Source organism: Hyperoodon ampullatus, assembly GCF_949752795.1.
Source record: "Hyperoodon ampullatus genome assembly, chromosome: 10".
NCBI lineage: Eukaryota > Metazoa > Chordata > Mammalia > Artiodactyla > Ziphiidae > Hyperoodon > Hyperoodon ampullatus.
In genome coordinates, this window is record NC_136923.1 from 93,772,131 (window position 1) to 93,785,507 (window position 13,377).

The 13,377-nt window shown below is 36.1% G+C and overlaps 1 protein-coding gene across 3 annotated transcripts in view; it reads left to right on the forward strand.

Moving 5' to 3' along the window:
• The window catches only part of DTNBP1 (dystrobrevin binding protein 1), a gene marked incomplete at its 5' end in the record, with an annotated part of 119,778 nt that overhangs the window by 18,514 nt on the left and 87,887 nt on the right, over positions 1 to 13,377 (forward strand). For all 3 annotated transcript variants that reach the window (XM_079713515.1, XM_079713516.1, XM_079713517.1), the window contains one exon: positions 4,183 to 4,243. In XM_079713515.1, the coding sequence (XP_079569641.1) occupies positions 4,183 to 4,243 (61 nt within the window). The remainder of the gene's footprint in view (positions 1 to 4,182; positions 4,244 to 13,377) is intronic.

Below are 13,377 nucleotides of genomic sequence, written 5' to 3' on the forward strand. Positions count from 1 at the left end.
CACTGAAAAAAGGAAATGCTGAATCATATGGTAATTCTACTTTAATATTTTGAAGAACCCCTCTACTGTTTTCCATAGCAGCTGCACCATTTTACATTCCCCTAGCAATGCACATTTCTCTGGTTGCCATTTCTCCACATTCTCACCAAAACTTGTTTTGGGGGTCTTTTGTTTGGCTGGTTGGTTTTTTTTGCCATTCTCATTGGTATGAAGTGGTATCTCATTGTGGTTTTGATTTTCATTTCCCTAATGACTGATGATGGTGAGTTTCTCATGTGTTTATTGGCCATTTATATATCTTCTTTAGAGAAATATCTATTCAAGTCCTTTGCCTGTTTTTGGACAGGGTGGTTTTTTGTTGTTGAGTGTTAGGAGTTTTCTATATATTCTGGATATTAATCCCTTATCAGGTATGTGATTTGTAAATATTTTCTCCCATTTTATTGGTTGCCTTTTAATCTGTTGATTGTGTTCTTTCATGCACAAAAGTTTCTAATTTTGATTAAGTCCAACTTGTCTATTTTCTTTGTGGCCTGTGCCTTTGGTGTTATATCCAAGAAATCATTGTCAAATCTAATGTCATGAAGCTTTTCCCCATGTTTTCTTTAAAGAGTTTTATAGTTTTAGTTCTTATGTTTGGATTTTTTGATCCATTTTTAGTTAATTTTTGTGTATGGTGTTAAAGTAAGAGTCCAACGTCATTCTTTTGCATGTGGATATCCACTTTTCCCAGCACCCTAGCATATTTGTTGAAAAGACTATCCTTTCCCCATTGAATGATCTTGGCACAGTTGTCAAAAATTATTTGACCATACATGTAAGTGTTTATTTCTGGGCTCTCTATTTCATTGGCCTATATGTCTCCCTTTATACCAGTGCCACACTGTTTTTTTTTTTTTGTTTTTTTTTTGTTTTTTTTTTGTGGTACGCGGGCCTCTCACTGTTGTGGCCTCTCCCGTTGCGGAGCACAGGCTCCGGATGCGCAGGCTCAGCAGCCATGGCTCACGGGCCCAGCCGCTCCGCGGCATATGGGATCCTCCCAGACCGGGGCACGAACCCGTATCCCCTGCATCGGCAGGCGGACTCTCAACCACTGCGCCACCAGGGAGGCCCCAACCACACTGTTTTGATTATTATTTGATTTTGATTATTGTAGCTTTGTAGTAAGTTTTGAAATCAAGAAGTGTGAGTCTTCCAACTTTGTTCTTCTTTTCAAGATTGTTTTGGCTTTTCAGGATCCCTTGACCTTCCGTATGAATTTTACGATAGATTTTTTTCCACTTCTACAAAGAATGCCATTGGGATTTTGATAGGGATTACACTGAATTTGTGGATTACTTTGGGTGCTATTGACAACATCTTAACAATATTAAGTCTTCCATTCCATGAACGTGGGATATCTTTCCATCTATTTATGTCTTTTTAAAAAATTTCTTTCAGCAATATTTTGTAGTCTTCATTGTACAAGTATTCACCTCCTTGGTTAATTCCTAAATTTTTTTTGATGCTATTGTAGATGGAATTGTTTTCTTAGTTCTCTTTGTTGTCTCCTTCCTACTGCCAGCTATAGGTTCAGTTTGTTCTTTTTCTAGTTCCTTAAGTTGTGAAGTTAGATTGTTGATTTGAGATCTTTTTTCTTTTTTCTTAAGCCTGAACTTTTTTTTGAGAGATAATTGACATATGACATTATATTAGTTTTAGGTGTACAGCGTAATGACTCAATATTTGTATATATTGCAAAATAATCACCACAATAAATCTAGTTAACATCCATTATCACACATAGTTTAAAAATTTTTTCTTATGATGAGGACTTTTATGTTTTACTCTCAAGAACTTTCAAATATACAATATAGTATTATTAACTATAGTCACCGTGCTGTATGTTATGTATAACTACAAGTTTATACCTTTGACCACCTTCACCCCTTTCTCTCTCTCACACACACACACCCACACCCAACCCCTCACCCCCTGCCTTTGGTAACCCCCCATTTGTTCTCTGTACCTATGAGTTCAGGTTTATTTTGTTTTGTTTTCTATTTATTTATTTAAATTTTTTTGTTGAGGTATAGTTGATTTACAATATTAATTTCAGGGGTACAACATAGTGATTTGAACTTTTTATAGATTATACTCCATTTAAAGTTATTATAAATTATTGGCTATATTCCCTGTGCTATACCCTTGTAGCTTACTTATTTCATACATAGTAGTTTGTACCTCTTAATCCCCTTTCTTGCCCCTCCCCCTCTTCACTCTCCCCACTGGTAACCACTAATTTGTTCTGGGCATCTGTGAGTCTGTTTCTATTTTGTTATGTTCATCTTTTGTTGTATTTTTAAGATTCCATATATAAGTGATAACATACAGTATTTGTCTTTCTCTGTCTGACTTATTTCACTAAGCATAATGCCCTCCAAGTCCATCCATGTTGTTGCAGATGGCAAAGGGGTTGCTCCCATGTCCTGGCTCTTGTGAGTAGTGCTGCTGTGAACATTGGGTGCATGTGTCTTTTCAAGTTACAGTTTTGTCTGAGTATGTGCCCAGGAGTGGGATTGCTGGATCATATGGTAGTTCTATTTTTAATTTTTTGAGGAACCTCCATACTGTTTTCCATAGTGGCTGCACCAGTTTACATTCCCACCAACAGTATACTAAAGGTTCCCTTTTCTTCACATCCTCACCAACACTTATTATTTGCTGTATTTTTGAGAATAGCCATCTAACAGGGGTGAGGCGGTATCTCATTGTGGTTTTGATTTGCACTTTTTGATGTTTAGTGAAGTGAGCAACTTTTCATGTACCTGTTGGTTATTTGTATGTCTTTGGAAAAATATCTGTTCAGAGCCTCTACCTGTTTTTTAATCAGATTGTTTTTTGCTATTGAGTTGTATGATTTCTTTACGTATTTTGGGTATACTCTTTATTACATGTATGAGTTGCAAGTATTTTCTCGCATTCAGTAGGTTGCCATTTCATTTCGTTGATGGTTTCCTTTGCTGTGCAGAAGCTTTTTCAATTGATGTCGTCCTACTTGTTTGTTTTTGCTCTTTTTGCCTTTGCTTTTGGTATCAGATCCAAAAAATCATCACAAGACCAATGTCAAGGAGCTTACTGCCTATGTTTTTTCATAGGAGTTTTATGGTTTCAGGTCCTACATTCAGGTGTTTAATCCATTTTGAGTTAATTTTGGGGTGTGGTATAAGATAATTGTCCAGTTTCATTCTTTTGCATGTGGCTGTCCAGTTTTTCCTACACCATTTATTGAAGAGACTCTCCTTTCCCTATTGTATATTCTTGGCTCCTTTGTTGTGAAGTAATTGAGCCATATATGCATGGGTTTATTTCTGGCTAGTTATTTTGGAAAATATCCTTCATTTTGGGTTTATCTGCTGTTTTCTCATGATTAAATTCAAGTTAGTGCTTTTATGGCAAGAATAACAGAAGAATAATGTTGTGTCCTCCAGTGCATTGTGTCAGTAGGCACATGATGTTGATATGTCTCCTTACTGCAGATGTTAATATTGACCACTTGGTTAAGGAAGTGTCTGCCAGGTTTCTCCACTTTAATACTGTTTCCCCCTTTTAAATTAATAAGTATCCTGTGGGGAGATACTTAGAGACTATGAAAATATCCTGTTTCTCTTTATACTCTCACCCACTAATTTTAGCATCTATTAGAATTCTTGCCTGAAATAATTAGTATTGTGTTTACCAAATGGTGATTTTATATTTTTCTCATTTTTTCTATCATTATTAATTGGAATTCTACTGTAAGGAAGAATTTTTCCCTACTGCCCCATTCAACTGTTTATTTAAATCACTATGAACTCATGGGTGTTGGTTTTAGTCCATGAGTTATAACCCATTTCTACCATTATTTGTTTTGTTGCTCAGGTTGTCCCAGATTTGGCAATTGGAAGCCCCTTGAAGTTGACTTCTATGTGTTTACAATGTGTCTCCATTATTTTTTGAGCTTTCCTTTCTGACACCACAGGGTGTAACAGGTTCATTTTTAGGTAGAATTTTTTTTATTAATTAATTTTTATTGGAGTGCAGTTGCTTTACAATGTTGTGTTAGCTTCTACTGCACAGCAAAATGAATCAGCCATATATATACATAGGTAGGATTTTTTTAACGTGTGGTTTGTATTTTGAATTATTTTTTGCTTTTCTTAGGTATGAAGATACGTGGGCTGCACTCCACAGAAGAGCCCAGGAGTGCGCAAGTGCTGGCGAGGTAAAGAATCGGCTAATCTTATACTCACAGGGAAAATATCCTTTTGCAGTCTTAAATGCTAGTTTTTAATAAATTAAATTTGTAGTTGTGTTAAAAAGTTTTGCAGGATATCTGAAATTTAATTTAGTAGTTGATTATGAAACTCCCTAAATAAAGCACTTTTTCATAATTTCTCAGTCAAGTAATTTAGTTAGCTTAGAGAGTTTGTAACTTTTATTCTAGAGTTGCAAGTAAATATTTGGTTCATCCAGGTATAATGCTTTGAATTTGAGTCTGAAACCTTTGCAGTTTATGTAAATTATGTCATTTCTTTCTACTCACTATTTAAGAATTCCTTTTTTGGGGGGCAAAAGTTTAACTTTGCTCAGTCTGCTTAAAATCATTAATTTGCTTATTAGCAAATAAATATAAAGATCTCAGGAGTCAACCTCAATTACTTAGAAGAACAACCTATTTTCTAGCTCTATAGAGTGTGTAATGAATAAAAGAGACTAGTAATTAAAATTATTTGGTATATGTACTTAAAGCTTTTTTAGCCAAGATGAAATATAGTCTGTTATTGATGTCAATCAAACGTTATTTCTTTCTAAAAACACTTCTGTGATTCTGACTTTTAATTAATTTAGACTGACTGACTTTACCATTTACCTAATTAATGAAACTGTAATCGTTATGTGTACAGAACATGGTAATACATATGATAAAATTTAGACTTTAATGTTTCTCTTAGAAATTACTGAAAAGGAAGGTTATAGGTTTCTGTTAGTAAGGCAGACTAGTACTTTGAAAAGCCCTTTAGGTGTAAAACACCTAAATGCTGGATAGATTTTTTTTTTTTAATTTTTAAATGCAGTAAATGTACAAAAATTAAAGGAAATCCTAAAGGCAGAAAACAAACAAAAACACCAGGGAACTGAAATGAGAGTGGTTAAAAAAATAACAAGGAAGCTGGGGTCAAATAGTAAAACAAAAGCTTCAGAGATTTGGGTGATAGGAGATTTTCATCTATGGGGCACTGAGTCTGAGACTCCTGCATAAAGCTCTTGGATATTTGAAGTGACTACATCTCTTGGTGAAAGGGTAATCTAGGACATTTAAAAAAAGAAAGAAAAGAAAAAAGATAAGAAAAGAAAAGCTACTTGTTGGCAAAAGGAGACAACAAGAAAACTTGTCTTCATAACAACTTGGAATAAATATAGTCTCCATTTTGGATTTGTTTATATGGTCTTGGCCTCACATGAGTGTTGGGCTCTAGTTTATACTTACTGCATGATCAAGGAACCACTAACTTAAGAAATGAAAGGGCTACAGGTGACTGTGTCTTTGACACTCAACAGAAACAGATACCAGTTCTTCATGGACAAAACTTGTAAACCCAGGCCCTTCAAGATTCCCACAGATTCATCCCCTAACCACCCACCTCCCCTCTGCCAAAGATTAGCAAACACACAAAGAAATACATTACCAAAAGTTTGAGTCACTAGAACCAAAGAGTAAGATTTAGACCTGTAAGGCACTTCAGATATTGCACTCTTGTATACAGACAATTAAATAGGAACATACAAAGTCTTTTTAGAGAGGTGAAAGATGGATGAAAAATGAGTAAGGAATAAGAGAGTATGAAACATGACTTTAAAACATGACTTTTAAAAGTCATTGAGATTAAAAACCCAAAGGATGTGCTTAACAGCAGGTATCTGTAGCTGAAGAAAGAGTACATTGAAGTAGGAGATAAAGTCAGACATTACCCAGAAAGGATTTCTGAGATATGAACATGGAAACTATGAAAGAGGAGTTAATAGGAAATGGTTATAAAAGTTCTATAGGTTGAACCAACTAAGATTACCAATATGAGACCTTTTTGGTCTGTAAAATTACAGTTTCATATAGCTCAGCTTAATATATCTAATAATCTAGAAAGAGAATGAGGGAAAGACAATGTAGGAAAATGTAAATGGCTGAGAATTTTCCAGAAATGAGATGTGTAAATCCTTAGGTCCAAAAAGTATTACAAGCAAGCAAGGTAAGTAATTATCCACACCTAGACATACCATGTTGAAACTATAGAACACCAAAGGCAAAGAGAAGATCTCAAAGTAACTAAAGAGAAAAGATAGATCACTTACAAATGAATGAGTTTCCAGTAGACTTCTCAAACTGTTGTCAAGAATGAGGGCAAAGTGAGACATTTTCAGATAAAAATAGTTTTCTATCAACAGTTGTCCAATAAAGGAACTTCTAAAAAATGTATTTCTGGATAAAAGAAATGATTGTGGGAGGTAGGTCTCAGGTATAGGAAGGAATAGTGAGCAAAGAAAATGGTAAACCATAGGTAAATATAAACAGTGACTCTGTATTTCTATCAGTTATCTAGTTTGTGGAATTAAAAATGATAGAACAAAAATGCTAGATAAGGGCTTCCCTGGTGGCGCAGTGGTTGAGAGCCCGCCTGCCGATGCAGGGGACACGGGTTTGTGCCCCGGTCCGGGAAGATCCCACATGCCACGGAGCGGCTGGGCCCGTGAGCCGTGGGCGCTGAGCCTGCGCGTCCGGAGCCTGTGCTCCTCAATAGGAGAGGCGACAACAGTGAGAGGCCCACGTACTGCAAAAAAAAAAAAAAAATGCTAGATAAGAATAGCATGCAATCTGGAAGGCAGATTATCAGAGTTCAAGTATTTTAAAAGCCCTTGCATTATTAATGGGGAGGGTATAGATATTGATTAATGCAAAGTTAAATATGGAGGGCAGAATTTCAAGGGTAACCACTAAAGAACAGAAATAGTGTTTATCTTCCAAACCCGTAGAAGGAAACTAGAATAATGAGAATGAATTAAATAGGAAACAAAGGATCAATCTATAAGATCCCTAAGGGGGAAAAGTCTAAACCTGTGTGTCTAGTAAGTCTCAGTATATAAAAGACAAGTTATAAGGAAAAATGGATAAATCTATCATCAAAATGGGGGGATGTTAATACATTCCTCTTAATTGATAGGGAAAAAACCCAAATAAAATAAGTATGGATATAGGACATGCGACTAATGTGATTTACAAACTTGACCAGATAGGCAAATACAGAATCTGCCCCAACAAATACGGAATACAGATTCTTTAAAGCACACCTGGAACACATAAAAATTCACCATGTACTGGGCTGCAAAGCAGTTCTCAACAAGTTTCAGGTAAATCAAGTCATACAGAATATTCTCTGATCCTGGTGCAAATGAAGCTGGAAGTCAGTATAGGAAAACAATTTTGAAAATTCCATACGTTTGCAAATTAAAAATATATATTATGCATTGGGACTTCCCTGGTGGCGTAGTGGTTGGGAATCAGCCTGCCAATGCAGGCGACATAGGTTCGAGCCCTGGTCTGGGAAGATCCCACTTGCCACAGAGCAACTAAGCCTGTGCACCATGACTACTGAGCCTGCGCCCTAGAGCCCACGAGCCACAACTCTGAGCCCGTGTGCCACAACTACTGAAGCCCATGTGCTGAGAGCCTGTGCTCTGCCACAAGAGAAGCCACCGCAATGAGAAGCCTGTGCACCACAACAAAGAGTAGCCTCCTCTTCCCACAACTAGAGAAAGCCCACGTGCAGCGACGAAGACAATACAGCCAAAAATAAATAAATTTATTTTTTTAAAAACTATTAAAAAATATATAATGCATAATTTATGGTTCAAAGAAGGAAATAATACTGAAAATTTTAAAATAGAACTGAATTATAATAATTACTACACATAAATCGTATAATTTGCCAAAGACTACTTAGAGGGAAATTTTATGGGGGAAAAATTAGACTGAAAGTCAGTGAGCTAATCTAAGCTAAGAATTAGAGAATAGAATAAATCATGAAAGAAGAATGAAAGAGATAATAAAGATGAAAAAAGTAAATGAAATAGAATATAAAGAGTACAATAGAAGCCAGACAAAGCCACAGGTTCTTAGAAAAGACTAATAAAATTTGGTAAATAGATGTCTAGTGATATGGCTCAAGAAAAGAAGGATAAATAATTTTAAGAATTAAAGAATATAACTACAGCTACAGCAGAGTGAAAAGATAAGAGCTTGTGAACAACTCTATGACAAATTTGAAAACTTAGACAAAATGGAAAAACCCTGGAAATTTTTACTAAAACCAATTTTAAAAGTAGTACAAATCCTGAATAGTCCTATAGCCACTAAAGAAACAGTATTAGTGATTAATCTTTTCCCTAAGAAAGCACCAGGTCCACAAAGTTTCATAGGAGAGTTCTATCAAACTTTCAGAGAGACTACCATTTCAATGTTAGACAAACTCCTGCAGCAAGTGAAAAAAGAGGAAACTGCCCAGCTCATTTCATGAGGCTAGAATAACTGATACTGAACCCCAACAAGGGAAGTATGAGAAGGTGAAATTGGAGTCCAGTCCCATTCATGAATACAGTTACAAAAATTATAAGCAAAATGGAGGCATTATCTCTCACTTAACTTTAGTAACCTATTTCTGGAAATCACATGTTCTGTGCAGACACTCTATCCAGGAACCTATTTGTCACATTCTAAATTGGAAAAGTCACAATGTGTTACATGTCCACCCAAAGCCCTCTGCCAACTTTCTTAAATATATTTAAGAATATATTATAATATATATATACAACCAGCAAAACGTCTATAGATGGTAGCAATCTGTTAGGTAGTAAAGTGCTTCAAACATAGCTTTCTGCTTACCAAACCTGTGATACACTCGTTGACAAACAGCTGCCTCGTGTGCAGTAAGGTGACCTCTCAACACTCAGTATGCAGGGCTTGCCTCTCCTTTATAGATGGGCTCCTTGTACCGTCTTGTGATTCTCATATTCTACCAATGTTATTTGAAATTTCACTTGAGAATATTCTCACACATTGTTTTAAAATGTGTATCAAGCTTAAATGTAAAGTTTTCCTGTATAACTGTTAGCCAAAACTTTGTGTATGTGTTTGTATATGTGCTTGTTCTGTGAATATTGGATGATAAGCAAGAGGCATTCTACCTGGGAGACATCCTGCTGTATATATGGCTGTGATGGCAGACCAAATCCAACCATGCATTAACACCCCAGATTTATTCCAGGATTATAAAGTTGGTTTGACATTAGAAAATCTTTTGTATGCCATTGACCACGTTAACAAATTAAAAGAGAAAAATATATAATCATCAGATACAGAAAATACATTCAGTAAAATTATTCAGAGTAAAACGTTTTAGCAAGTTTCTAATAGAAGTTAACTTTTGTCCTAATATCTACCAAAACCTGCAGTATTTGACTTGTAGTATTTTGATCCCATGGTCAATCATCTTGCTAAATCCTCTTATTCTAATAATTTGCGTTCAGGGGTGAGAGTTGTTTTGTGTGGATGGAAGGGAAGAAGAAAAACCTACCAGTCTTTCTTCAGGTCTTTTTACAGTGGGTAGAACCTCCAATGTAATGTTGAATAAAAGTAGTCGAAGATCGTGGTTCAGATTTTGGCTCCATCAGACTTAAATGTGAAAGGAAAAATTATACCTCTTTTAGAAAATAGTAGAAAAGCTAAGACCTCAGGGTAGAGAAAGAGTTCCTCAACAAGGCATAATAAGCACCAACTATAAATGAAAATGTTGATAATTTTTATCTAATCTTCTGTTCATCAAACAACACCATGAAAAAGTTAAGCAGTTCACAAAACAGAGGACTAGTGTTCAAAACATATGAAAAACCTCTACAAACCAATAAAAAGAGAACAGTAACCCATTAAAAAGTGAGCAAAAGATATGACCAGGTATTACACCGAAGAAAAAACATGAGTGACCAGTAAATGTGAAAATGTTCAAAATTGATTAGTAGTCAAGGAAATACAAATGAAAACCTCAAATTCACACTCGTTAGATTATCAAACATTTAAGAAGCCGTGAATTTTCTCTGCAGTCAGTCATTATTCACTGATGACAGCTGTCCCTTAGAAGAAACATGATGAGAACTAGCGAGTGTAAATCCATCGGCTCAGTCACATTAGAAAAATGAGCTTCCATGAAGTGGACATTGGAATTCCACATACCTTTCAAACAACAGTTTGGCCCCTAGGGATATTTTGTAGCATTGCATCCCAAGCTTTCCCCTGGGGCTGCTGGTATGGCTCACATTTCAGCAGATTACATTGGCATGGTATTATCTATTCATTATGTAACAAATAGATGAGAGTACTTGAAGTCAGAGGAGGCTAGGCTGGGGGAGGTCTACTTACTCCAGCCCTGTTGAGCCTCCCCAGGGGGTGAGGAGCTCAATACTTTAGATACATCGGTAACTAATTTGTGAAAATTGCGTGTGTGCAACAGGAGATTTGTACTAGAATGTTTATAGCAGGTTTTGTTGCGTCTTTAGATGGTCCCAGAGTCCACCTATAGAGTAAATTATTAGTATTCATAAAATAAAATACCATACAGCAGTGAAAAATTAGTGAACTACTATACCTATATGTATCAGCATGGATGAATCCCACAATATTCAGTGAAGACCATATCCCGTAGAGGAGCTTTTTTTTTTATTATTATTTTTATTTTTAGCTGCCGTTGGGTCTTCATTGCTGCGTGTGGGCTTTCTCTAGTTGCAGCGAGCAGGGGCTACTCTTCTTTGCGGTGCTCGGGCTTCTCATTGCGGTGGCTTCTCTTGTTGCGGAGCACAGGCTCTAGGCGTGCGGACTTCAATAGTTGTGGCTCGTGGGCTCAGTAGTTGTGGCTTGCTCCATGGCATATGGGATCTTCCTGGAACAGGGCTCGAACCCGTGTCCCCTGTATTGACACAAGGATTCTTAACTGCTGCTCCACCAGGGAAGTCCTGCAGAGGAGCTTTAACAAAAATTATTATTCTTTTAATTTTAAGAAGTGTTTCATAATAAAATATATAGGAGAAGGAATTTCCTGTAAGATCTGTCGCTGAATGCTACATTTTTTCATAGTCGAGTATTTGGTTATTTTAAGACCCATATCTGATCAAAAGTGCCTCTGTTGATTTCCAGAAATACAGTTCTCAGCTTTAAAGATGGAAATTTATTTTAAAGCTCTCTGACGTATTGTTGAGACATATGTAAATATTTAGAATGTATATCTTTAACATGCAAAGTGTTTTATCATGTGTTTGTTTTGTCAGGCCATGCTCATGTGTCTTTAGTGGCCTTTAACCAAAGAATATCAACCTGCCAGGGCAAATATACCTAAGGACAATTCAGTCTTCTTTGACAAATTATTTTATACTCAATTACTTTAAAGCTGATTCTTACTATATAGTCTTAAAATTCAAAGCAGTATCTTAGAAAACATTTGGTCAATGGTAACTTTGTTGTCTAGACTTTTTCCACAAGTTTTTTTTTTCTTTTCTTTTTTAACAAGTTTTTAAATTTTTTTTTCCTCCCTTAGCAATATATAAATGAGTACATAATTGATAGTGACTTAGGGGTTAGATTCTGAGGGTACCCTTTTAAGTTAGACTTCCAGTATTTGCTTATACTTTTTATTACTGTGAAATATTTGCTTGCCTTCAAATTGAACTCTTTTTTTTTTTTTTTTTTGCGGTACGCGGGCCTCTCACTGCTGTGGCCTCTCCAGTTGTGGAGCACAGGCTCCGGACATGCAGGCTCAGTGGCCATGGCTCACGGGCCCAGCCGCTCCACGGCATGTGGGATCTTCCCGGACCGGGGCACAAACCCGCAACCCCTGCATCGGCAGGCAGACTCTCAACCACTGTGCCACCAAGGAAGCCCTCAAATTGAACTCTTAAGATTCATGTTTTAACAATTTGGTGCATAAGCTGCTTAAATTAGGCATGCTTCACTTTGTGTTCCAGGTTGGATCTCTTCTGCCTGTGGTGGGAAGTGAACTGAACTGGGTGTGGGAATGCCTACTTTCTGCAGTAATACATTTTGACCTTGAGCAGATAAACGGAGTCTCTCTATTTTTAGTTTCCTCACATATAAAATGGTATAACACCACTTACACTGCTTACCGAAGTTGTTTGAAAATCGCATGAAATAACGTACCCCAAAACACAGAACTGTTTTATACAAAGTAAGGTCCTAATGTTACCCATTTACTTGTATCCCTGCTTTTTCTTTGTTCTCCTAACTTCAGTGTCCACCAGAAGGAATTTTGGAATGACTTGTAATTTGGGCAACAAACCCAAGCTATGGGTTTGTCTGGCTACTTAAACTTGATTTCCTGGTGTTAAATCTGGATTTATTCAGAATTGTTTGCTTGGAGGAGAAAAATTGGACTTCTGGAGATAGCTCATTTCTTATTAAGTAAAGTTGAAGTACAGTTTTTCAGAACCTTTTCTTTTGCTAGCTTTTCACTTCTTCCTTTTATGTCCCCTTATACACAATCCCTAGAATATCAATTAAGGGCATGGGCTTAAGTGTCAAATTCCCTGGGATTGAATCTAGGTCTTCTGTGGCCCTTGGGAAAGTGACTCAGCTTCATTGTGCCTTGGTTTCTTCTTCTGTAAAATGGAAGTGGTAATATTGCTCTGTTTACAAGGTTGCTGTGTAGTTAAATGAGATAATATATGTAAATTGCTTAGCACAGGGCCTGGCACATAGAAATGCTCAAAGTGTTTTAGTATTATTATATTATACTTGATAATGATTTCTGAGAATCCGTTCAACATCCCATTCTTTTAAATTAAAATAGTATTTTAATGTATTCTGATATATTCTTTCTGTGCACGCTTCTTATATTCTATATACAGAATATAATTTTCAATTTTGTGGAAGATGAACTATACTTAAGTTTTAATACTTAAGTATGTTTCACTTTACTTTTCAGTAAGAAATGGTTCATATCTAAAAATTGTTTATTCTAGATTTTTCAAATTTTTAACATAATTAACCAGAGTAATTAAGATTTAACAAACTTTTTAAAAGATATGCCATGTATCAGGAAAAATATCTTTCTTATCATCAGTTTAGCCCTGGGATACAGGAATTATTTTTTCTTTTTTAGAATTTAAAAACTGCAGTTAAGAAAATTTGTGAGACCTACACCAGACTAAAGTACCAAGAGTGCAGGGATCTTTTTTTCTGTTTTGTTCACCATGGTATCTCCAGTGCCTGAAACAGTGCCAGGCAAAGAGTGGGCAGTCAGTAGA